The 27680-nt window shown below is 42.6% G+C and overlaps 1 protein-coding gene across 1 annotated transcript in view; it reads left to right on the top strand.

Moving 5' to 3' along the window:
• ADCY2 (adenylate cyclase 2) overlaps positions 1-27680 on the top strand; it is a 380993-nt gene that overhangs the window by 183843 nt on the left and 169470 nt on the right. The window contains exon 4 of the mRNA XM_019631611.1: positions 13166-13315. Coding sequence (XP_019487156.1) covers positions 13166-13315 — 150 coding nt within the window. The remainder of the gene's footprint in view (positions 1-13165; positions 13316-27680) is intronic.

The following is a 27680-nucleotide window of genomic DNA, read 5'->3' as shown; positions in this document are numbered from 1 at the left end:
GTGGGCTACGGAGAGTGAGGCGTCAACGCAGAAGGAGCTCATAGACCAGCCACTGAGTTTGGCCGTAAGGGAGATGAGACATGGGGGAGAAGGAAGCGGTGTGTGTGGAGGGAAGGGGCCGCTTGGTTGGGGGCAGGCTTGCTGGCTGCTGGGATTGACTCAGAGAGTGAGAGATTGATGGCGTAGAAGTTGTGGGAATGAGCTACAGCCTGCAATCCCTGCTGCCCAGGCACGACTGATAATCAACGCCATGGTCCAGGTCTGTGGTTTTCTTATGCACTGAGCTTAACAAGTGTTCTTGCAAATGTTGGAATGTGGTTGTCAGATTTCCAGGACACAAAGCAATGTCTAAATGCGTATTCTGAAGTCAAACTGTCCCCTCCTTTCTGAGCCTCCCCCCGTGTGGTTCTGATGCCAGCCCTTTTTTTCCCCATCAGCCTTTGTCAGTGCAGTGATTGCCTGTAGAAATTCCTGATGGCTGTAACTATCCCCTGTAGTAAGCCCAGCAGTTCAAGTTCCCTAACCAGAGAAACACAACTTGCTGGACACCCTGACCATGGGAAGTTTTCCATCCTGCCTCTTCTCCTGCCTAGTGTAAAGGTCAATTCTCGGACAGCCCTCTGTCCTTTTAACATTCAATATGCTTTTCTGCTGCGTTTATTTAATTTCACATTCCAAATAGCCTTGTTAAATCAAAAGGACCTTTAAAATATCTCTCAAAAAAATGAAAATACATTGTGAGATAGAAAATATTGTTCTAATTGGTTAATTGTTGGTGAATTGGTGAATTGTTGACTAGTTTTGCCACCCTTTATTATGGTCTTCAAAAATGAGTACCTGTGGATCACTCCTCTAATAATTTTACTGTTGGTTTTTTTTATGTAATATGTCCACTGGGAAATGGAAGTAGATATCTTTAACCTTTTATACATGTTCTGCAGAATTCTAATGGTCTTGGATGGATTTCTGTTGCATTCGTGGCTTGAAATACTACTTTATACCATCAGGAAGCATGTTAATTCATCACAGAAATACATTTAGACTAGGAATCACTAGAGTTTTAAAATATAATCATATGGCCATGAATGAGGGCTGGGACTTTATCTCTTCTTTATAAGCTGAAAAAGTGTGTGTGAAGTCCACCATCTGGAAATTCTGGAAATTGTCATTTTATGAGACTTCTTACCTCTTTTGTATATGCCATTTTTTTGGGGGGGGGAGGGGTGAGACCTGGACTGAAACTGGCCTCATGGGGTATTTAGATTGCTGCTTCCTGTCTTCCAGGAAGACAGCTGGGCTTGAGGAGGAAGTGACTCTCTTGATAGTGACACATGGAAGATTTTGACCCAGCAGGTTAAACCCGTAGCTGCTCTGAGCTGTATCTTCTAATTATTCACACAGTTGTACTTTCAGGTTGGGTTTGTTTAGCAGAAACAAACACCTCTGTGTAAGCTGCAAGCAAGCCTCATATATTTTGGATCCAATTAGATATACCTTCTCAGAGTTTACAAAGGTGAAAATAGGTAGCGTGCCCATTATGATTTTAATAACACTTTTTATTCTGTTTCATTGATTAATATATGTATTTTGTTGAAACAGTACTTCATGAGTTATGTGGTTTCCAAGCTGTGTGCCAGGGCAGCCTTGGGGCACCTCATGATATAAATTTTCACAGGAAACGCAGCAGCTCTCGACATCTCCTAGACAGCACGCAAACCACAAGCTCAGGGTAGCTCATGGTTGCCACATTAGATGACACTGTATCCCTTTTGTTGTAAAGCTGGGTTTTGGGCGGTTGTAACAAAAAACCAGTACAATGCAGAAAGCAAGACAGAACAGGAAATGGGAGTGGTGGTGACGCATCAGCACCCGTGGTTTAAGATGTTATGCAGTGCTCAACAAGCACACGGCTACTGAGGGCCCATTGTAAGTCACAGGTTATTAAAGAATGAATTCAAAACATTATGTTTTATTTCAATATATGTGTTGGCTTTTCTTCCCAACAACTGGTAAGTCGGTAGGCAGAATACTTACATTGTTTGGACTGCACTACTTAGTCAACAAGACTCTTGGGTGTTCCCTTTGGCCTCCAAGTGGTATGAAAAAAATAATGACACCCTAAGGGCTGTGAACCAAGAAAATTTGGGAACCTCTACATTAGTGGTTCCATTTTTTTGCAAGTAAAATTTTATAAAAATGTTGGAAGACGCATGCTCAGTGTATCAGCTGTCTTCCTTTAACCACAAGCATCCTTGTGTCCCATCTGGACAGCTCGCTAATGAGGACTCTTAATGGCAGCATATTTGTGATGATACCCGGAGAGTCCAGCTGCCACAACGCAAATCTCACCTCCCCCAACCCCACCGCCACTCCTGAAAAGCCTACTTTGCATCACCTGCGTTTGTTTCCTTGCTTTGTTGCCTTTTATCATTGGCTTGCCTCATTGCGTTCATTCCAGTGAAGTTGATTTCTTAGGGGAGGGGTACAGAATGTACAGGTTTGTTAAGTGCAGTGCTTTCATGACTGTCTCATGTCAGTTCATATTGAGCCATCATCAGTGGTATGTAGCATTTCTGCAGAAGAACTACCAGCCCCAGATTTCTAAGGAATGCAGGTTTTAACCTTTCAGTGGGTTCTCTGGGAATGTATAAATCATCGGTCTTTGAAACTCAATATCATGTTGTTACAGATTGAATTGTGCCACCACCCCACCCCCCAATAAATAATTTTACATGTTGAAGCCCCAACCTCCAGGACCTCAGAATGTCATTGTATTTGGAGACAGAATATTTGAGGAAGTGATTAGGGCGGCCCTAATGCAAGCTGACTGGTGTCCTTATAAGAAAAAGAGATTAGGACACACAGAGAGATGCCAGGGGCACACAAGCTTGCACAGAGAAAACACCATGTGAGGGCGCAGCAAGAAACAGCCATCTGCAAGCTAAGGAGAGAGGCCTCAGGGAAACCCACTGTGCCAGCACCTTGATCTTGGACTTCCAGCCTCCAGAGCTGTGAGAAAACAAAGGTTAGTTGTTTAAGCCACCCAGTTTGCGGTGCTTTGTTATGGCGGCCTGAGCTAATTAATATACATATTTAGCAAAGCCCATTTTTTTCTATAACAGTCACTGAATGCTGCTGACTGGAAAAAGCTACTGCAGCCGTGGCTGTTTGGAGAACGTGAGACGCCTCTTGGGGATGTGGACCAAACTAATAGCTTCTGGTTGAAACTGACTAGAAGTCAGAGTATGATGTCAATGGGTTTAAAAGCTTGTTTTTGAATTCTTACAGAGTATAGCCTACAGATTGGTATGGAATTGGGGGGTGGGGGACACACTTCAGTCCATAACAATATGATACTGGGTTTTAAAGATTATTTATGAATTACTATAAAATCCATTTGAGGGTTAAAACCTGCATTTCCTAGAAATTTGGGGCTGGTAGTTCTTTTGCAGAAACGCCTGCCACATACTGCTAATGATGGTTTAATATGAACCAAGACGAAATATTCCTTAAATTTCATCCCATTCAGTAGGCGAGGAAAGAAGGTGGTAAGGGAGCCCAGAGGTCACGCTGGGGAGACACATGTCAGCACATGTCAGCCTTTTACGCTATGAAACGGGAAGCTGCGGCCAAGCATCCCCTCCCGTAATTAGCATCATTAATGACAGAACTAAAGTTCAGTTTGTAACAGGAAATTTTTTTGTTTTCCTTTCAGTAAAGGTTTCAGTGATGCATCCAAGAAGTTATTTATCATTTTTAATCACATGTGACTTAATGGAGCGTTTTTGCCCCGACAGCAAAGGGCGTTCCAATTTAGAGCAGACCGTGTGAATCACAGCACTTACCAGTCTTCCTCTGCACGTGGAGTCCGTGACTGTTTTTTGCGGCATTCTGCAACCCGTTGGCTTCTCTGTGATGCATTTACAGTATCATGTTTACGTTCACGCCCAAGATTGGCCATGCTGTCCCTATGTGGTCATTCCTCTATCCTTTAACAAACTCGTCCCTCTGTTGTCATGTTACACTTGTTACCCGTATTTAGGTCCTTTTCCCTTGTAGGTGTGCTCGTATTCAGCCATGAATAGCAGGGCACATGGTGCTTGGTTTGTTTCATTCTGAGTGTATCTTCTATTGTGTAGATTATAAATGAGGTTACAGGTAGGTCACGATCCAAGTCGGAAATGGGATAGCAATGCAGATGTACTCCACGTACCTATACAAGTCACGCTATGTTATGCTGTGTTAAAAAACACCTGTCACCTGTGTCACCTCAAACTAAGCTGCACAGGTTGGAGGGTCTGACAGCCTTGATCACGTTTGTTAACTGAATCTCAACACCTGTTGGCTTTTACGCTTCTAAATGAGTGGGTGTGGAACAATGGTGTCACCTATAAAGGGGTGACGAATAAAGAGAATTGTGTGCAGTATTTAAATGAAGCTGAATTTCATTGATTCAGATTAGAGAGATAATCTGTGTAAAGAAATGAAAAGTCTAAACTAAAGTGTGCTAACATTTTTTTTTCTTTTAAGTCCACCAAAATCACCAGAATTAGGCAAATTTGGGTTGTCATTAGTATATAATTACATGTTTATAAAGTTTTTTGAAAAGCACTGACAGACAACACTTAACTGTGTCCCCTTGGTGTGTGTATGTCATTACTGCGGGAGAGAAGATTTCAGAAGCCGCAGAGACCAGTGTTTCATGGGCCCTTGGATGACCCACAACCACTTGGTCCCATGGGTTTCTGAAATAAGCAGAGTGGGCCTCTTTGGGATAATTGACCCTCATTCCAATAGCTGGACTCGCAAAGACCAAGGAGACAATGGCTTCTACGGGGTTATAGTAGAGATGTAAAGTTCAGTCAATCATTGGTTAGTTGACTGACAAAATATGATGTAATCATCCAAAACATCATTGTGTCAGCAGACAGTGTTGGGACCTGACAGAGACTAGCTGTAACAAAAGCACTTTGCAATCCCAGGTGCGCTCAGAACTGCGCTTGGAGCTCTGTTGAAGCAGAAGCGAGTGGGGAGAGAAATGTCTGATAGTTTCGCTTTGGAGAAGGTGCTGCAGCATAGGTCAGCAATAAAAAGGAAACAGCTGGCCCCATTTGGGTGCAAGAGAAGTGGGATATAAGTTATGGTTATAGAGGCTCCTTTTTAACTTATCTTAAAGGCCTAAGAAATCTTCCATCAAGATTGGTAAGGTTTGATACAGCTCCTATAAGGTATTTCTTCATAGAACTTGATCAGAGTGTTCCTTTTTCATCTTTGTAACTTTCCACATAGCTCATGCATCAAGTCTTCCCTCTTCCCGTGGCGCAGAAGAGCCAAACCCTGAAACCCAAGATTGGTCCCAGTGCTTGAAGTCAAAGATAGAATGGACAAGAGAATAAACAGTGTGATGGGACCCTCCTTTGCAGAAAGTAGAGTGAGCCGTAAATCTCCACGAAGTTCTCAATATTGGAAACTCTATGTTTTCTTTCTTTTCTGTCATTCTAACTATTAATCAAACCAACCTTTCCCCCATCAGTTTCAAACTTGCAGTCATTGAGCTGACAAGTACAAGTCTGGGTTTCTGCATGGTTATTTTAGCTTTCCCTCCTTCTAGGGAAGCTGTGTTGTCACTGACTTAATTTGTGGGAAGAACTTTCTATCAAGATCTTGAGTGTCTTCTAAGTTCATCTCTTCCAGTTGGCTTGTAATGAGCTGGTGGAGTGCTTCAGAAAGGAGCAAATGGCTTTCAAACTCCCCCTCCAGTTGTGTCTAGCTGTTATACTGGACTTGAGCCCATCTTATGAGATTCTTTAGTCCTTCTGCCCAAATGTAGCTGGAAGAATAACATGGTGTATGCTGTTCAGAAAGATTTAATACTGACAGCTCTAATATAAAAGAGAATAATGAAAATAATAATAATAATCACAACCAACAGTACTATCTACTTCTAGTGACCTTTTTCCACAGGAAATCAAATTGCATTTGACTCCTAATTTTCAATTCCAGTGTTTAACCCAAAGCCCTAATAACACTCATTTTGAGGAGGTTGGTCTTTCAGCTTTCTTTATAACTTTCTTAGTCTGCTCGGTCTGCCATAACAAAACTCCACAGATCATGTAGCTTACACAATAGACATTTACTTCTCACAGTTCTGAGGTCTGGAAGTCCAAGGTGCTTTACTGATTCAGTTCCCGGTGAGAGTGCTCTTCCTGGCTTGCAGGTGGCCCCTTTTTGTGTGCTCTCAGGGCCGAGAGAGAGAGAGAGAGAGAGAGAGAGAGAGACAGAGAGAGAGAGAGAGAGAGAGAGAGAGAGAGAGAGAGAGAGGGCGCTCTGGTCTCTTCTCCTTATAGGGACACTAACTCATCTAAACCTAAGTACCTCCCAAAATCCCCACCTCTTAAAGCCATTCCTCTGAGAATTAAGTCTTCAACCTATGAATTTTGTGGGGACATAAACATTCAGTCCTTAACACTTTCTAATTTCACTCCTCCTCATTTTAGAGAGATTTTAAAATAGAAGAAGATTCTCACCTCTGACCTCAGGATCACTGGATGCTATTAGCCACAGCACAGTGTTTCTGGTTTGCACTAAATGACTAATAAAAAGCAAAAATCCTGAGGTCAGGGCATATGACAAATTTAATTCTTAGGGTGTTGAAAGAAATACTAAGGAGGTTGGATCGCGGTGCTCGGCAGCCATGTTTGAGACCTCAGTTAAGGAGAATTCTGCCTGATTCATTATCTCCCCAAAGCAAGATCGCTGTGCTATTGAAGCCAAATTAGATGCTTATGAGATGTGGTGAGCTTGCTGAATATTCATTTGCAGCTCTCTTCATCAAGTTCTTGTATTCCCCTTTATTTTCCTTTGACTTATAATTGGTGTTTTTGCATATTTATGATCTGCTTTGTTTTAAGCTGATGACCTGTTTCAAGTGTTATGTTGCCTTCTCCGGTTCAGCCCTGTGTGGTTAGTTCATAGAAAAGTCACGTCCTTAAGTGATGCTGTTCTCATCATTACCCAGGGCCGCACACTCCCCTCAGCTTACATGGCAGCTGCCTGTTGTTCCCTTTCCCCTGTGCACATTATAGCTCACAGCCCTATATAAGTCTGAGAGTTGGAATATGGAACTCCTTAAAATGCACAACAGCTGAGAATCACAAGGGATCTGAATGGCCACCTGACCCACATGACAACTGCTCAAGTGTTCAAAGTCAGTGAGCTCAGGCACTTCAATGCTCCCTTCCCAGGTGAAATAACCCTCAGACCGGTCGCCCTTGGTCACACGACTGGTCGGGAGCCTTACTTTGCCCTGAACATGCGCAGACGTGCCCATCACCAGTTAAATGCCATGGACAGGTGGTTCCCAAACATGGCCACTTAAAATAACTTTAAATGAGGGACTCTCTTTATAGCATAAGACACAAATGCTTTATAAAAAAAAGTAATGTTAGCTTCTTGCAAAGTAACACATGTCTCTTTAAATTTTCTTTGGAAACACCTTCCCCGGGCCCTAATAGGGGGTCAGATCCCGTTGGAGAAACCTGACCAGACCCACGTGAATGGGACCATTGTGGACAGTACAGGACAATCCTCAGAGCCCAACCTGGCTGGGGCCTGCCCTCAAGTCTCTTAATCTTTTAGACCTTTGTATCCTTGCCTATCAAATGAAATAATAAAACATGTCCACCCTCTTGCTTGTTTCACTTTCTGGACTCTTGCAAGGATGAGAAGACACAAGGCATGTGTGGGGGAGCAGTGGTGCCCGCTGGTAGATGCGACTTGCCCAGCGGCATGGGGTTTAATAATCACGCATCTCCTGAGAATCACTCACAAGTACTGACCAATTGCCCCGCAGGTATTATATATAAAAGGAGGAGGGTGAGTGGCAGGGGGACCAGGCTTCTGTCACGTAGGTGGAGGCCGGTTGGCACAGAGTCTGGATCACGCACCATGCTTGATTTTAAGGCCTGGTTTGAATCTTCAGGGTAAATGTTGACTGCTGTTATTCCCTTGAACCATTTGTTTTCTTCTAAGACATCTCATGGGAGGCCAGGTTTCTCCTGTTTTCTGACAGTTGTGAGAGTAGCTAGATGAAGCAACAAGTTAAAAGAAGACATCAAGACAGTATGATGTTATAAAACAAATCCAACATTGTAAAAATAAGATTTGTGTGTGTGTGTGTTCTGCTTAACAGCCATCTAGAAAATAACATGCTTTGGGAGGACAGTTGGCTCAAGTGGTTAGAGCGTGGGGCTCATAACACTAAGGCTGATGGTTCAATTCCCACATGGGCCACTGAGCTGAGCCCTCCACAACTAGATTGAAGACAACAGCTTGACTTGGAACTGATGGGTCCTGGAAAAAACACACTGTTCCCCAATAAAGTTATTTTTGAAATAAATAAATAAATAACATGCTTTGCTATTATTGGGTTGTTGGAAAAGTCATGACGTATTTTTTTTCTGTTTTTTGTTGCAAACATGCACTTTTCCGACAACCCAATATTTAGAAAAGAAAACCTCAACCACATCACTTGCTTGGTGCCCTCGATTTTATACAAAGTCTTCGGTACAATTTTATACAAAGTATATGGATGCACCTCTTGAAAGAAAAATACTTTTGGACATCAGTCATATTTGTAAGTTTGTGTAGTTATTAGGATACCAGGACCAATTCTATAATATTAACCTTACAGTATGGTATTTCAAGATGCAACCAGGTACAAAAAAAAATGATTGTAACTTGATGATTTTTTCTATCAGAAAAGAAATACCATATGTTACTTGGCATTAAAACTCTAAGTAGTGTATGTCTTAAGGATTTTCCTTTGCACATCTGAATCCGAATTGCTAAATGCATTCTTTCTAATTACCGATAGCCAGGAAGTGTTCGAATTGCATGCTGCTTAAAGCAATGCAGAGTCCAGCATGAAATGAACGAAAGAAGGCTTTTCCTTAAGTCCTATGACAATGCCAAGTGCCCGGTGCACTGTGCCAGGAAGAGGCAGTGTTGTTCAGGAGTGCCCACACTCGGAAGCTGGGAAAGGTGATGGCTTCATTCAGTTCTGCTGTTTGCATTTGGTTTTTATTTTGGAGGAATTGGCTTCCTAAAATGTTTACATTTTCGCTTTGAATGCATTTTTTAAAGAGGAAAATAAAAAGCTCTCATAGATAAGCACTGTGATTTTTATTATTATTTCAGCTGCACTTAATAAGGAAAGAGACAGTATTTGCTAGTTCCGAGCCGTCTGGTTTGTGTTGGCACGTCTCGTCGCCTGCATTCTTTGGTGCACTGTTCTTCAGAGCAAACCAAGCAGTGACAAGGTTGGAAGACTCTTTAGCAAGGTAGATGGCTGTTTTGTAGAAGCAAAGTTTGGCAGGGCTTAATTAACAGTGTGCCCCTGGGCACGGCCCTCAGATGCACTTCCGTCAGCTAGAGGAGGACCCGACCTCAGCTCGGAAGCCGGGAATCACCAGGGTTTCCATGTGCTCACGTGATTGACATTGACAGAGGTGACGTATGAATGTATGGCAGTGGGAAGGAGCAGAGCTTGTGCAGATAGAAGTGTCTGGAGGGAACACTGTAGACTGCTGCCTGCTCCTAGCTTTGGGCAGGGGCATAGCTGCCTCCTGTTACATCACATGCATGAATCACACAGAGCATGCACACATACATCATACCTATCACAAAAGCCACACACACAATGCATAGCACACACAAATCCCGGACATACAGCTGCAGATGTATCAAGAGCATATATCTCACACACCGTACACTCCACACAAATCTTACATGCATATCATGTGCACACATATCCTATATCATCTGCAGATCACATACAGATATCACACATGTACACATCTCGTGCATGTATCACACACACTTCAGGCACATACACGCAGCACAGTACCCACAGTTGGTATTTTACTCATCACACTGGAGGACAGATGCAATATGGATGCATAAAAGAACATTTTCGGGGGCTGCTGTGAGAATGTGGGTGAGCGCAGGGAACTCTCCACCTCCAGTGCCTGTGAAAGAGGGGGTGGGTGGGACAGTGCGGAGGCCCCTTCCAGCCTGAACAACAGCTCCCCATCAGTCTCCCCATGTCCTGCTTTGACCCTCCAGCCCCAAATGGGTTTCCTAGGTCCTTAGGAGGCTAATAATCAACACTCCACTTCCCATCTGTGTCCTGGAGGGGCAGACAAGGGCACGAGGCAGGTGGAGCGGAGAACGTCACCTTTACCACCGTTACAAGTGTGTGGAGGATGTGGCTGTGGTCTGGGCCACATGGACTTGCCGCTGTTCCCCTGAATCAGCCGTCTCCTCTGGCCCCCAGCACAGGAGCACATGGCCCACCAGGCTCACGACATGGCTGGGGACAGAGGAGATGAGTGTGACCACTTTCCTCAGAGGAAGACCCCACTGAGAGGCGCAGAGGACAGGCTGCATGGTGTCCAGTCTTTCTCCCAGCCTTCCTGCTCTCACTGGGAAGAGAGATTACACTGTTCCCATGACAGGGGACCTGGAAGGCATAGGAATGAAAATTTCCCCAGCGGGGGTTCAAGCCACAGCCGCACATGCTCACCCATCAAGTGACTGATGGGATGAGCTGGGACATGTTACTAGGAGACCGCTAGACACGGGCACAGTGCTTTTGGAAAGCAATGCCCTGCCTTTGTTGTGGAAGCCACAGCTGACCTGACTGGTGAGAAGTTAGGTCGTGGGGAGGAGGGGCCGTGGGCATTTATCCAGGAGAGACCACGCAGCCCCTGCTAGACCTGTAAGTCTAGCTCTGAACACATAAGAGCGGAAGTCAGGCGCCATCGGTTTTACCGTATTTGCCGGCGTATAAAACGATTTTTTGGCCCTGAAAAATATGCCTCCAAGTGGGGGGTCGTCTTATACGCCAGGTACACTTCATATAGACTGCCCATAGTGCTTGCCCTGTGCCATAGTGGCCTCCCGATGCCCGCCCACTTCATTCCACATACCGTTCAGGCATCAGCAGCGCTGCTGGGTGTATGCTCGGCTGTTATGCGATTTTGCTGTTATGCGATTTTACCACACTCGCAAAATCGCACACAGCCGACCATACACCCAGTATGATAGCACAAAATCGCGAATCGCGATACCATACTGGGTGTATGGTCGGCTGTGTGCGATTTTGCGAGTGTGGAAAATTCGGGTTACCGTATATTTCTTTACATATGCATTGGAGATTCGTGATTTTGCGCTATCATGGTGCCTGTTAGAATGTTGAAGAGCTCGCACTTGCGCACTAGTGAGGTCCCAGGGAGATGCTGATGCAAGGGTGGACCAGACTGCTATAGTGACAGGGCGGGCAAACAGGGAGCAGGGACCAATCAAATCAGGCTTTGTATACAGCCAACAGCCAACCACAATACTGCACCATTGTACAGTACAGCATAGAAAATGTCGACCAGTCAGACCCCTATCATCCCTATCATGGCACCAGCCAAAAGAAAGAAGTATGATGCAAATTTTAAACTGAAAGTTATAAACTTTGATAAGGAAAATAATAATTGTGCTGCTGCAAGACAATATGGAGTAACAGAAAAGATGGTTCGGGACTGGAAATCAAATGAGAAAGCATTAAAGAGTATGCCAAGGGGTAAGTGTGCATTAAGAAGAGGCACCCCACACTGGCCAGAACTCGAAAAACATGTAGCAGACATGGTGGCTCAACATCGCCAAAACGGTTATGTGGTGACACGAAATACAATACGCTTGTTTGCACTTCAGTGGGCCAAATCAAATCTGATATTGTTTTACCTTTTATTTGGTGTGTGGAAGGTGTGAGGAAGAGGGGGTAGTCTTATACGGCGAGTATATAACAAACTCTGTATTTTGAGTGGAAATGTTAGGGGGTCGTCTTATACGCCCAGTCGTCTTATACGCCGGCAAATACGGTAAGCGTTATCACCTCTGTATCAAAAGCGTGCTGGTAAGTAAGTGCATACTGGCAGCACCATTGCCATTCACTGTTGGTGAGAATATAAATAGAATATTTCCTTTGGGCAATTTTGCAATATGTATTAAGAACTTAGAAATATTCATTGCTTCCGACTCAGTGTATTTTACTAATTGAACCCATGGAGATGATTAACTGAAGCCAGAGCTTTATACACACGACTGACCACTGAAATATTATGCACATGCGAAGAATCCCAACAAAGTGAGTGATGGACAGCATGGACATAACTAAATTATAGTCACAGAACGGAATAGCTAAGCATTCAGAATTCTGTTTCCAAAGGATTTTTATGATCTGAAAAATTCTGATTCAATGTTAGATTTAAAAAGCAAAGCAAAACACTGTAATCAGAATGAATTCAGTCCTTTTGAAAAAGGCAGAGGTCTTGGCAAAACAAAGTATGGCAAAAATGTTGAGAATACAGAGGGATGTGGAATGGGGATAAGGACATTTGGATAGCAAAGGGGTCTTCCTGGGAAGGGCGAATATAGGTTCTTTTTAGGTTTTCTTTATATTTTCCTGTTTCCCCACCAAAGCTTTGTGGATGTGAATTATTTTGATCATCAAAGAGTGGTGAGTTATAGGTTTTAAAACTCCACCACATTTTTATGTAAACAAAAGGTAGTAGGGGATATCACTTATACAGGCTGAGTGAATACAGTTTTGGTGTGAAGGTAGCCTGTATCACTCACCTAGGATCGAAAAATGCTGTGACAACCATGAAATCTCAGTGGCACATTGTAGTAAACTGGGGGCTATCCAGGACAACTTTGCTCCACGAGACTTTCGTCTTCCTGGGACCAGTGAGTTAGTCATGGCATGTCCTTTTCCCCAAGAAGCACAGACGGGCCACTCAAAACATGCCAGGTCTCCTGGGCTGGTTGTGACACCTGGTCACTCCCACCCGCGTTGCATTAATGATAGCAGATCACATGCCGAGTCCAAAGACAAGGCAGAGACCGGTAAGTCATCTCTCTAAGGGCACGGATCCCAGAACGGGGCAGAATCCCTGAAGGCAATAGCTGTTTCTGTTACGTATATACAGATGTCTGGAAACAGAAATACAATTAACTTCCTGCAGAGGCGTCTCTGGGAAGATGGCTGCTGCTGTGCATTGGGTTGCCCGTGACTAGACGCACTTGCCTACTGACTGGCGCTTTCTGTCCGCAGATCCTGGCCAACGTGATCATTTTCATCTGTGGGAACCTGGCGGGAGCGTACCACAAGCATCTCATGGAGCTCGCTCTGCAGCAGACCTACCAGGACACGTGCAATTGCATCAAGTCCAGGATCAAGCTGGAATTTGAAAAACGTCAGCAGGTAACACGCAGTCTCCATCTTCCTTGCACATTTCGAGGAGTTATGAAAATGCTGATGTTACCGTTAACATCCAGTATGCAGTCCATCCATTCATGGGCATCCGAAAGAGTCCAGAGCAGCCCATGCCCAGCCGTGGGCCATGGGCTGTACGTGAGCTGGAAGCCACGGAGCAGAGAGGGCCTGTCTTCAGACCCAGACCCAGACCCAGGGGCCCCGGGCGCGCCCGTATGTAGACAAGGCAGCCACTTCAGCTGCCATCCACACGTGGCTGGGGAACGTCAAAAACAATAATAATACCAACAACACTGCATTAAGACACTGACCTTTGGTTAAAGCCCGTTTCTCTGGGGTAGTGTTTGTGGCCCGAGTCTGCCCCAGCTGACATCTCAGCCTCCCTCTCTCTGTGCCATCACACCACTTCATAGAGTGCCTGTGTCCACACTGGATGAAATGGTCACAACCCTTCTGGAGGGGGGTGATCGGAGTTGGGAGGGAGGGTTGGGTGGGGAACCCGCTGGTGTCATGTCAGAGGCTGTCCTATGGTGGTTGCCGTGGGTGCTGCACAGAACCATCCATCAGGGAACTACACAGGTTATGATGACGTATTGGAAAAATAAGAAATGGAGACAACCCAGAGATGTGGGAGGCAAAGCCATGCGTTATCATCAAGGATGCTGGACAGCAGGTGAGACAGGCACGTGTGGAGGGAGACCATACAAACACAAGGAGCCCTGTATTTGACATGCTTACCTTCTGGTGACGGGCAGATACCCCTGTGGACAGTTTTTCCTCTTGGGCTTGTGTGTTTGTCAGCAGGACCCAGGGCCCCTCTGCAAAGGCACGGCGAGCCTGGCGGTGTGAGTACCACGCTGACTCCTCTGACAGCACTCGCCACAGTTCCTTCAGTGTTACCAGCATTTGGCACATAGAAGGGCCTCACTATTGTTTGTCCATTTTATAAGACTACATCAAAATGTAAGATGCTGGTGGGAGCAAAACGGAGCCTTTGAGTTTTGATGCTGGACTTCCATTTGTGTATGAACTGATAAATGGTAATCAAATTCCTTTTTGAAAACAGGACGTTCAGTTCATTCATTCAACACGTATTGACTGAGCACGTAGTTCGTGTTGGGCTTGATCCTCGGCTGGGATAGGGCCATAAACATTGCTTTCTCCCTGGCGTTATTAGCAAATCTCACGGTTTGTTTTTTACAAAGTATTTTGTGTTACAACATGTATAGCAAAGCCATTCAGTAATTAATGTTTAATTATTTGGTCTCTATGTGCATCAAACTCTGATTCAACATTAAGAAACATGGACAGTTGTTAACACGGGACTTTTATCCTGTATAACTTTATATACTTATGTCCAGTAACATTTTAAATCGGGGTTCTAGAAAACTCCAGTTTCGACAAAGAACAGTGAGCGTTCATGGTCAGTCCCAACTGTAGAATTCAAATGTTTTAGGGCAAATGGCTTCCTTTCTCAAACAGTAGTGACTGGATCAGATTGGTCCTGACAGACATATTTCACTTCCTTTTCCATCACCTCCAGAATCCACTTCAAAATAGCACCAAGGTTAGGGAGAACTGAAATGCCAAGTAGACAGATTATCTAACTAATATTTATAGTACCAGCTTTGACAGAAACAATCAGTCAAGCTACTGACCTCCCCTGCACTGCATACTTCTCTGAAGAGACCTGGAGTGACCAGAACCAGGTGCCACCCTTGTCACATTGATCTGTGGTGCCCAAGTAGTCAGACAGACCATACTTGGACCTCACGTAGCTCAAGTCTCATGTAGACTCCTTGGTGCTCGAGACTTTATGTGACCATCATGGGGGGTGTTGTAAGGGCATTTACTAGTTCTTCTAAAAAGGAGCCAATGATCCTTTGTAAATAAGGAAAGAGAAAAGTGGCACTTTGAAGAAAAATAAGACCTTTTACTACAGATGTTTAACAAATCTATTTTGCAATCAGGGTGGGAAGTTAGCTCCTCGGGTCTGGTGCCCAGAATATATTACTTTTCTTGTTAAGTCTTCAGGAAATATGTTTCCAGAATTAGAATGAAAGCTTGGACTTTGTCTGGACTAGCAATTCAATGAGAGTAAAAAATTCTTAGTTAATAAAATCAATATGATATGACCTGCTAGAGATAAAGAAACAAAAATTGGCCAATGGCAATCTACGTCTGCCTCCTTTATACAGAGGAGCCAGCCCTGAGACCATGAAGCCTGGTGCAGCCACAGACCAAATTGAGATCCAAGCATCCCACATGTCACCTCCTGCCCACCCGTCACCACACACCACCTGTGCTCCATCCATCCACAGTCACCACTACGAAGAGAATGCCATTCAAAGTGCTTCACTCAAGGGTAGGGGTGTGTGCTGAGCAAAACCATTTGTTTCAGCCCCTGTGTGTATAAATTGAATACCACCCATTTTAATGTTATATAGATGCAATGGTTGGAGGAAGAAAAGTGCATGGAATGAAACACATAACACACTCAGCATGAGGCAGCGCGCACCTCGTGACGGTGCTTTGCAGTGGTCAGAGTCCAGGCTCTTCCCAATGACCCTTCCTGTCCACGCATCACCAGGGGACAAAATAGAGCCACCATCTCAGCAGCTGCCGAAGGGTTTACTGCCAGGCTAAGTGACTCAGGGGTCCATATCCCAGGGACATTGTCCCTCCAGCAGGCCTGCCCAGGGCCCATTCCTGCCATCCTGAAACTAGACTGAATTCTTTGGTGACAAAGGCTGTCCATTAATTTATTATTTTTCTTAAAACCTAGTACAGTGTGTGTGTGTGTGTGTGGGGGGGGTATAGGTAAGGAGACATGCTCTTAAACACCAGATGACAAAATGCATGAATATATTCTGCACTAACTTTTCCCCTCTCTTTCTCTACATTCAATCTGCATAATGCAACTATTAATTATGGATGTACTTATCAATCATCCTAAAACTATACCCTCCGACACTTCGGACTCCTTATGGTTTATAGCAGCCCCTGGGCCGCTGAGTACCCTCATGATGCCCCTGTCATGAGTCGCGTCCTCCGTCTCTTCTGAATTCTCTGCAGGTTAAATGTAACCTCGGAACCCCCACACCTCACTCTTGCTCTAAGTGAACCCAACTCCTGTTGAATGTGACTTCAGATTATGCCTGTCACTCATCATTATTCACTAAAGTGATACTTGGTCATGTTAAATCTTCAAACAACAAACAAAGATGAACAGCAAAAGTGCCAACTCCCTGTCTCCCCACGCCCATGTTTCTCTCCTCGAAAGTTTCTAGCATAATTTGGCTGAAGTATTTCTATGAACTATGGTTATTGTAGGTTCATTGTCGTGATGTGATCAATAACCTTCCAGGAGGGAGTGTACAGACAGAATGTGTGTGTGTGTGTGTGTCTGTGATATGAATGATACAGTTTTTATGTCAAAGATAAAATGCAAGCTTGGAATCACCCAGCCTGTTAACTTGACCCAGATATCCTAAGGAACATGCATTTAAACTAGGCCTTTATTAAAATGCTGTGACCACAGATGCAGTTGTGATGACAGTTTGCAGGATAATGGATCCTGAAAACAGTGCTGGATTTTGACGTTGATGAGTACAGCTCATAACAAAATTACTATTTCAGATCTTTGCTGGTGAATTTTATTAACAAGTTGGGGTACAATATTTAGGGGAAATATTTAGGAGTGTGTATTCCAAAGGGTGGGTCAGGACACACAGGCAAATGTCAACAACAGATTTTACTCTTAAAAGGGGCAGATAGATTCAGAAGCATTCAAAACGTGGGCTCTGAAAATGTAACACTTTCAATGGGTGAGCTTTTTGAAAAGTTCTAAGTGGGATTTTGAATATTTTCTTGAAAAATGGAGGGAACTCCTTTCATTAGAGAGCAGTGTGCTTCATCAGCTGATATAAATGAACAAAAAGTGTGACAAATTCCATATAAAAGAGGATTGACGGATCTCTTGAAGTTGCTTGCTGATGAATAATTTAAAGCTTAAATTTTTAAATACTTGCCTTTAAATAAAGTTTCCTTTTTATATTCTTTCATGAAAAATATTCCTATTGTTTCCCAAGTAAATTAGCATTTATAACTACTGTCTACTGCATTTGGTGACATCACGATTTTAAATCATAGAGAAATGAATAATATGAGAATGAAACCTAGAGGCCAAATCAAGAGTATTATTATGCAAAGAAATAGAAATGTATCAATTTTATGGTATTTTTGTCAGTATTTTCTCTAGCGAATGATGAATTTAATCATTTCACCACTTGCTGGTTTTCTTTAGATGAAATGAGAGTGAGAGGCTGGACCGCCTTCTCAGTCTCTAGACATAGCGGCTAACACAGTCCTCCAGCTGAGAACAGGCTTGGAGAGCTTGCTTTTCGGTTGCTTCAGGGAAAGTTCTGTACTTGCTCCCTGTTCAGCCTTTCTTCACCGGGATGTCCCTTGAGTAGAGAGATGAGGAATTGACAAATGGATGCTGCCATGTATGTCTCCCGTGTCACTTAAGCCCTGCAAGGCAGGACCCAGGTCTGATTTTCCTGTCACACCCCCTCTCCCTGGGGGTACTTGGGCTCCTGGAAGGCAGGGAACCCACACGCTCCTCTGAACCCCAAAGCCCTTCACAAGTGCTTAGGTGGGGGTTCAGCATGTGTCAAGAACGTAGTTAAAGGGTTTGTATGTTATGAGGGAACCAAACTGTCCATTACCTCTGCCCATGATTTTTGGATTCTGTGAATCTTAATATATTCTGCTCAAATTCGATTTGTTAAAAAAAAAATGCAGACCAAAAACACAGAGATTTCCCAGCAACCCAAGGTTAAAGAAAAACATAGACAATCATAGTATAAGGTACAAATTCGTTTTTTCTTGTTGATAAGATCATAATGTAAGATGTGAATGTGGTTTTTGTTTTTCCTTGTTGATGAGTTATTTTTCTGTGTTCTATTGTAGTATGATGTTTCCTTTGTCATATATTATTTTTTTAACTTTTTAGACCAAATCTATTGTTTTTTTAAGATTTTACTGGGGATTGGGGGAGGGGAACAGCATTGGGGAATTGGGGAAGGGGAACAGACAAGTTGCTGTCCTTTTGTTCTTCAGTCTACTTGTGGAAAACATTGCTTCACTGGCCCATGTTGGTATTACTATTGCGCTCTTCTTGGGTGAGGCAGTTACTCACCGGCCATAGGACAGCTGCTCATGGTGGCTCATGGCAGCTCACTGCAGCATGGGCTGCAGCCTACGCCGTCGCCGGTGACTCACGGTAGCTCAGCTCCAGGTTGAGCTGTTGTTCACCATCTTAGCTGTAGAGGGCGCAGCGTCACTGGCCCTCATGTGCGATCTGAACCAGCGTCCCTGCTGCTCAGAGCTGGCGTCCCAAGCCAACTCTTAACCAATGCTCCACTGGGCTGACCCTAGACCAAATCTGTTTTTATCCATGATTTTGTCTCTATGTCCTTGTCCCAGTAACTTTATGATTGTAATTGCTGCATTTTGCCATATTTTTGTATCTTATAAGACTACTACCATTCTTCTTTTTATATATTTTTAATTAGAATTAGATTTTTTGTACTTACTGGGATCATTTTTTTCAGGTCCCTAAATATATTCCTTTAGGTTTTGTATTTAGAAATGTTTGATTTCTCTGTTTCTGAGAATATACATTAAATCAATCAACAAAGCTTTTAGAATGTTCTCTACAAAGTTCCCACATAGTTTTAAGATGTTTATTCTTTATTTTAATACGTTTTTGGGCTCTTGTGAAGAGGTTATCTTCTTTTCAACATGGCTTTTACCTGACTATAAATAGTATGCAGGGATACTATTGGGATGTATGTTTATCTTCTTTCCAGACATTCAGAAAATTCTCCATTCACTCTAATGGTGCTTTGTTCCCAAACCCATATACAGTAATCACCTGCAAACTACATTTTATGTTTTTATGGTTTTCTACCTTTAATTTTTCACATTGCTTGGTATCAAAGCCTCCAAAGTGGCATTGAGTGACATTATTGGGTTGGGCAGCTTAGTTGGTGACTGTGCTTCTAGGAATGTCCATGGTTTTGTTTAAATACCCACATTAAATATACACATCTTTCAAAAAATATTTTGGTGATTTTTTTCTAACTTCTTTAAACATTCCTTTTTTAAGCCTTGTCAAATTTGATTTTTATTTTAAATCTAAACTTACTTTGTTATTTAGAGAGAGAAATTCACACCATTTGCATTGTTGTCATAATCATTATTGATATCTAGTATCTCTCATTCTGTTTCCTGACACGCAGTGTTATTTCCTAACTTTTTATAGTAATGTCATTCTATTTTATATTTCCTTTTTCTCTTTAATATGACCTGTAAGGCCTCTATTTTATTTCTAGCATATCTTATAAGCACTTTAGAATATCCACCAACATTTTAACATTGTAATTTGTATTTATCCAAAAGGTCCCAGTAATGCATATCTGTGTCCTTCCTTGCTGATAAATGCTCCAGTTTACCTTATATTAAATTTATAAATAAACTAAGAGAAAAGTTATCTTCTCTCAGATACCACGTAATGAGTATCTTCATTCTTGCTTCCTTCCATGCACCACTAAACTTCTTGAAAAAGTAGCTACAGCTCTGTTTCTTTTTCCTTCTTACCCACTTTCCTTACTCCAGTCTTCAACTGCCATCAAAATTCACTGTTCAGCTGAAAGCACCTGCCAAGTTTAAAGGCATTTTCCATCCTAGATTTCTGCAGTGTTGACTTTTCTGGCCCACTTTCTGTCTATTTGCGGAAAAAATATTCTTGGAAGGAAAAACCAAAACCTCCTCTCTTGGTTCCTGTCATCTGGAACCATTCTGGTTCTCTGACTTTTTTTTTTTCTCTCCACATTCTTTATAGACACTTTTCTATTCCTAACCCCCTCAATCACACACATGTTCCTCAGGGATCTACACGGAGGCCAGCTCCATATTTGTTTTGAGCAGCTGTCAGCCCCTCACACATCTCTAATTATCCTATCTGGACTGATGGCTCTCAATGCCCTGATTCTGCCTTCCACCCTTTCTGGAATTCCAGACGCGGTTTTCATGAACGCTGCGAACTCAGGATGTTCAAACTCTGTCTTTCTGCAGCCATCCTGGTCTGCCGTCCTTGTTTCTGTTCATGACTCTACTGTCTTGCCCTCACCCCAACTCTGACTTGCCCCTCTTTGTTTGTGCTTTCTCCTTTGTGTCCCCCATAAAATCAGTTGCTCTGTGGTGTAGTTTCTATTTGCTATTCTTACAGCAGCCTCCTTAATTTAGGTTTTCACTGCGTCCTGCCCTCATCAGATTCATGCTACACAAATCGTGTCATACAGTTCTCTCAAGGTTAGTATCAGGGCAAAGCTGAGCCCGTAAGCACCCTGGCCTGATGAATAATGCAGTGCCCTTCACAGGTGTTCTTCGACTTGCTTGCTGAGAGGAAGTCTTGTGTAATTGTCATGAGTGTTGCTCTGGTTCCTCATTGTTTGGTTTTGAGGCCTTTCTGGTCCTCAGTTTCTTCATCTGTAAAATGAGAGTGTTACCCATTTAGGCTGCTATAACAAAATATCATGAACTGAGTGGTCTGTATACAGGAGATATGTATTACTCAGAGTACTGGAGGCCGGAAATCCAAGACCAGGGTACCAGCATGATCGCACTCTGGTGAGACCCCTCTTCCAGGTTGCAGATGGCTGACTTCTCCCTGTATCTTCACATGGACAATGGAGTGAGGGAGCTTGGTTTGGTCTGTGTTATAGGAACGCCAGCCACATTCATGAGCGTTCTGCCCCCATGGCCCAATCACCTGGCAAAGACCTCACTGCCTCATACTGTCACATTGGGATATCAACATATGAATTTTGGGGGGACACAGTCTATAGCAATGGAGTAATGAATGACATTACCTACCTCAGTCGAGTTGTGGGTATCTTATATATATTTTAATTGTCACTCAAGGAGCATGTGCTCACTAGAAAATATATATATGTTCATTACTCATACACATACAGAGGATGCCAAAAAAATGTATACACATTTTAAGAGATGGTATCTATGTAGCAGCAGTTCGCCGTCATCAGAAGTGTCTGGACACTGATGGTCACCACTTTGAGCACCTCTTGTAATTGCAGAAGGCAAACATGACTATATATTGAGTATTACAATTTTAATATATTTTTCCTTTTTCAAAATGTGCATACATTTTTAAGCACCTCTATATTATTCATATATATGCATGTGCTCGTTAAATATATATGTGTGCTCATTATATTTGTATAGCTATATAAATAAACATATATGTGCTCACTAAATATATATATGTTTATATATTTAGTATATTGTATATAATATATTGTATGTAATATATATTTAGCATGTACACGTGTGTGTGTGTGTGCGTGTGTGTGTGTGTGTGTGTGTGTGTGTGTGTGTGTGTGTGTGTATACATTCTGAATTTCGAATGACCTAAAAAGAGCCCACAGAAAATAGCTGACACTATTATCAGGGCAGGAGGACAGCTGGGGCTAATCTGACACGGTACTGGCTTCATTGGGACATTTTCAAGAGTGACAGTAAAAGCAGAGCCAGTATCTGCATCTTTAAAGTCCCAAGAAAAGGAAGAGCTGATGTAATACATGGAGACCACGAGGCAGTTTTTCAGCCAACAGATGGTGGAGGAGGAAATACTGAGAACTGGGAAGAGGACTCAAGGAAGTCCCAGTGAGGGTGTCCAGTTGTGTAAGAGCTTTGGGAACGAAGGTGCCCCTTTCGGATTGCCTGGTTCCCAGTGAACAAATACCTAATTACATGCATAACCTTCTTTTAAGTAATGTCTGTATCCCCATTCCCTTTCAACTCATCATTTAGAAACCTTTTTTTATACTGAAAAAAACAAAACAAAACAAGGAAACAATAAGACATTTGAATTATGAGCCTATATCATCATTTATTGAACAGGCACTCCAAATATTCATATTGGACTTATTCTTATGCTGCTAACATCTCAGTGTTAAGGATAAAGAAAGAAATCCTGAAAGCTCCTAGAAAGTAAACAGCAACTAGATGAACTGCTATGGAACAAGAGTCAGATTTGCATTTCTCATAAACAACACCAGATGTTAAAAAACAGTAGAGCAAAATCTTAAAAATACTTAAGAAAAGTATTTTGCACTTCATTTATATATTATACCAAGTCGAACTACTCTTCATGAATGAGGTTCAAGTAAAGACTTTCAGGCATACATGAACTCAGGAAATGCAACCCCCACATATGTCCTATGACACCAGTATTTGAAGATTTCCTCCAGTACAACAAACCAAAAAAAAAAATGAATTCAAACAAAAGAAAGAAAAAGATGGGGAATTAGACAAACTTTGTGAGCCAAGAAACTGGTAAAGTTTGAGAGTTAAGACTAAATAATTGTTGCCTAATGCAAAAATAGCACTATGAATTAAAGAAGAACAAAAATCTAATATTTTAAAAATCAAATGAGTTCAGCATGATAGTTCTTGAGTTGATGGCTGTCTTGTCTAGAAAGCAACAACAACAGAAACAGAAATGATTTACCTATTGCTTTCGGTCATAGTAAATAATTTCAAACATTAAAAGAGTATACAAGTTTCATATTCATCAAAGTATATCATGTATTAAGTTTGAAAAGCTGTCTTTTTAGTGGTAATTCAAAATTCAGTGCAAAGGAGAAAAGTCACTGCTTACATAAGGACAGCCAACTTGAATTACACTTTTGTATACTGAGACTATAATATATTTTTCCATCATATGCAATAAAGAAAAAATCTCAGCTTAAGGACCAGGTAAATAGTACTTATTACACTTAGGCTGTGAAAGTCAGAATCCCCAAAGCATATTATACATTTCAGCATTATTGGTGTTTGCATTTCCATAACATTTTTTATCTGAGGGAACTGAGTTCTTTATAAATATCGTAAATATCATATCCCATTGAAATGTCTCATATGGTGGTGTTATTGCCATAAATACACAGGGCAGGGAATTATTGAGGTTTTCGCAAAAGCTTGCGCAGATGGCAATTTCACCCCACTTTCTGAAGGCAAGCCTCAGGACTCAGTATGTCTTATTTGGGCATCATTTGCTCTTGGGAGCATTTGTCTTCACCTCCATGTGTCTCAGCATCCTCCCCCTGATGCTCTCAGTCTGAAACATTTTCCTGTAAAAAGCTGCTATTGGAAAGTTGGGTGCCCTCGGGAAAGGCGAGGACCTTTATTCTAACCCAAATTCCCTTGCTGAGCAGACTCCTCTTTCTTTGGAGTGTGTGGATGCGCCTTTCAACTCCTAACATATGGAGCTTTGCTGGATTATGTGACTGGCCCTGGACAGCTGTTGCTTTTTGTCTTATCTGATGGATTGGTTGGTGTTTTAATGTCTGTGTGCCTCAGTTTCCAGATCTGTAACATTTGAGTAGAGGCAGTATCTGCCCATAGGGTTGTTTTGGGGACTAAGGGTATACATTAGCGTCTGGAGCAGCCCAACCCAGCAAGTGCACAGGACATGTGAGCCCCGGGCCACTAGGCAGAAACCGTGTGCGTACTGAAGTCCGCAGGCTTCTGCTTTCCATGAGATGTGAACTGATGGCTTTGCACGGAGATTTGTTTATTGTATGAACATTCAGAAATACCCCTAAATGTTACGGGAAAAACAAATAACTCCAAACATACAGTTTTGGAAATTTGCAATGCTTTTGACACATCTTAAAAATCAGAAAATAGGGGCCGGCCGAGTGGCGCATTGGTTAAGAGCTGGCTTGGGATGCCAGAGGGCCCCGGTTCGGATCCCACATATGAGGGCCAGTGACACTGCTCTCTACAGCTAAGATGCTGAACAACAGCTCAACCTGGAGCTGGGCTGCCGTGAGTCAGCGGCGACGCGTAGGCTGCAGCCCCTGTGGCAGTGGGTTGCCATGGGCTACCGTGTGTAGCCAGCAGCCAGCGTGAGCGGCCAGCAGCCACCGTGAGCAGCCGTCCAGAAGCCGGCGACTGATCTGCCTCGCCCGGGAAGAGCACAATGATGGTGCCAACTTGGGCCAGTGAAGCAACGTCCTCCACAACTAGACTGAAGAACAAAACGACAGCAACTTGTCTGTCCCCCTACCCCCAATTCCCCAATAAAAATCTTAAAAAAAAAATCAAGAAAATAACAACTCTGTGAAGGTAAATAGGTCCTGAGAATGAAGGCACTAAACCCGCTAGTGTGTTTCTTGACATTTGGTCTCCTACTCATGTCTTCTTTCCCCTGTTCACCATCATTTGGCAGAATTTTAGCAATATTTAAAGATCTACTAGAATCATCAATCCTAACTGCTATAGATCACACTGTCTTTGACTTTGGATGTTTTCTATGTTCTCTCTCTGCTTCAAAATATGTAAGACTCAAAGTGTAAAGCAAAGGGACAAGCAGACCCTCTGCCTTCTCCCTCTCTCGCCTCGAGGAGCCCGAGGGGAGGGGCGCCACGCTGAGAGTTGTGTGAGTGCTCCCTGGGGGTCCGTTTCCTCACATGGAAAATGAGAATCTGTCTGACTTTTTTCACTTAGCGTGACACTCAAGATCCATCCATGTGGTCACAAATTGCAATATTTCATCTTTTTTTAATGGCTGAAGAGTATTCCACTGTATATATGAAAAGGACAGCCATGTGGTTTCATTCATATGTGGGATGTAAAACAAAAGGCAACAAATGAACAAACAGAACATACACACCAAAAAACAACTCATATTCACAGATGACAGAATGGTGATTACCAGAGGGGAGGGGTGCGGTGGGGAGGAGAAGAGGGTGAAGGGATGAAGTACATGCTAAGGAAAGGAGACTAGACTTTGGGTAGTTAGCACACAATAGGGTATATAGATGTCGTATTATAGAGTTGTACACCTGAAATGTATATAAGGTTATTAACCAATGTTACCCCAATACATTTAATAAGAAAGAAATTGAGGACTCGGGACCTCCATAGACTTCTTATCAGCCTAACAGACCATGAACTACATATTCTAATATCATTTTTTAATATCTCAGAAACCTTCAAAGGAGAACTGCAGTTGGTTTGCTTTTTCTTCGTTTTTATTGCATCTCAGATGCTGCCTATGATTTTGAGACGTTTCCTTTAGGCTTTTCACTCCTTTCTGTCTGTGTACATTCATTTCTATGTGGTGTGCATGACGTTCATTTCTTATAGCACATTACTCCTATCATAGCTAATTATTTTCATGGGTTTTAAATATTCAAGAAATTCTTCAGAGCAAAGCATCAGGATAAAACAGTTTCTTAAATGAACAGTTATTTTTGCATTTATAAGGAAGAGCACTCCTATGACTTATGGAAAAATACTGTTTAGCCTAGAAATGTATTCTACCATGAATATCATCAATTGGTAGTCCATGAACTTAGCAGTCTTCATTCTAGTGGTTTCAGGTAACAAGCCCCCACCAAGGCATATTTCATGGTGACTGAAAAAGGCAGACTTGTCCAATAATCTAAGAAGATCTTGGTCAAGTAAAATACCTAATTACAGAAAAACTGACTTACTGTGAGAATTGAGGTATATAAAAATGTATACAATAAACTAGTCTCAAGTCACGAAACCTAGAAAATTATAATTGTAGATAAAAGGAATATAATTGTAGGCAAAAGCCATTTTGTGTCATTTAATAGAATTTTGATGAGCAGAAAGATATTTTAAATTTGTGAAGGAAGCGATATCTACCATTGTAAGCAAAATAGATTTCCTGCCAGGTTCTGGAAAATGATGGAATTGAATAAAGGTCTTTTGCTCACAGCTATGGCTGAAGCAAACAATGATGGCTCAGGAGATAAGCTACAAGAACTTGCTGAACATAAAGCTAGTCTAATAAATTTCAGCGATCTATTATAAATCACTTCTCTGGCTAAGAAAATGCTCTTATTTTTATGTCTTCAGAGTCACCTCAGTGGGATCCACTTAATGTTTAAGCATGTGCCCCCACTGAAAGAATTTTTGGTCCTTTTCTCAAACAGTATAACTATGCCATATGAAAAGCAGAGGTAACATTATTTTCCTGCCTTTCTCCTCATTTGGATGACAATTGAATAACATGCCCACCGCCCAATCTCTTAGAAGTACATATTCTGTGTTGTTGTGGGATGGAACATTGATCTAAAAATTATTTCCACTGTTTACATTCTGATCTCAGAAAGGAAATTTGAGTTCTCTGGACACTGCATTTCTTTCTGGATGAGCAGTCAGCTTAGAGGAAGGACAGCTAAAATCAGAATTCTTCATCAAGCATGGTAAATGTAACAACTTCTGAGCCTGGAGGATCTAAGTGTAGCCTTTACTAAACTACTTTCATATATATATATATATATATTGTAGATAGAGAAGGAGAGGAACTATAGGGGGAAAAGACTATATATTTTATTCTTTTATTCACTTTTTTTCTGTGGAGGCATAAGAGCTGGAGAGCACAGTGTGCGGTGCTTCAGGTGAGGAAGCTTGTAGGAAGCCTTGCTTGCCTGGCACCTCAACGTGCTGGTGGGTGCTAGGGCTTTGGTCTCCCACTGTTTTCTGTCACTCACTCCCTTGGGGTTCTCACCCTTTTTTGTGGCATTAAAACCATCCAAACAGTGATGACTCTAGAGCTCTGATGTCTCCCCTGAAATGTAGACTCAAAGTCCAACCACCAAGTCCATGCTTTCATTGGAATGTTTAGTGAGCCTCTCAAACACAATATGACCCAAAAATATCCTTTTATTTTCCCAAACCTACTTTTCTCCTGTTCACCGCGCAGTAAATGACACCCCATTCATCCAGTTGCTCAGGCCAGAACCATAAGAGGAGCCCTGCTGGGCCCTGGTCTTTACTTATTCCTTCTTATACCAACACCATCAGCAAAGGGTGTTAGCTCTGCCTTCCAGTACACCCAAACCCAAAGACTCTCACCTTCCCCCTTGCCTGCCTTGTCCTCACCACCATACTTCTCCTTGGATTTCAGCATTAGCTAAACTGTCCTTGTTTACATTTTGTCCCCCTACAATCTGTTCACCACACAGAAACCACATCAAGCCTTCAAAAACTCCATTGGATGGTGTTACTCCTCATCTTAACCCCAGGGAATAAACTCAAAATCCCTCCCCTTGGCCTACAAGGCCCCAAATAACCTGGCCCCGATTGACTCTCCACCCTTATATTTTACCTACTTTCCCCCCACCAACCTCAAATTAAGGACCTAGGGCTCAGGGCCAGCCGAGTGGCTCAGTTGGTTAAGAGCTCGCACAAGAGTGTGAGCTCTGAGTAACAGCAGTTC

The sequence above is a fragment of the Hipposideros armiger genome, unplaced genomic scaffold (genome assembly GCF_001890085.2).
Source record: "Hipposideros armiger isolate ML-2016 unplaced genomic scaffold, ASM189008v1 scaffold_1018, whole genome shotgun sequence".
NCBI lineage: Eukaryota > Metazoa > Chordata > Mammalia > Chiroptera > Hipposideridae > Hipposideros > Hipposideros armiger.
The sequence above is the reverse complement of the archived record's forward strand: the minus strand, read 5'-3'. Positions and strand labels throughout refer to the sequence as shown.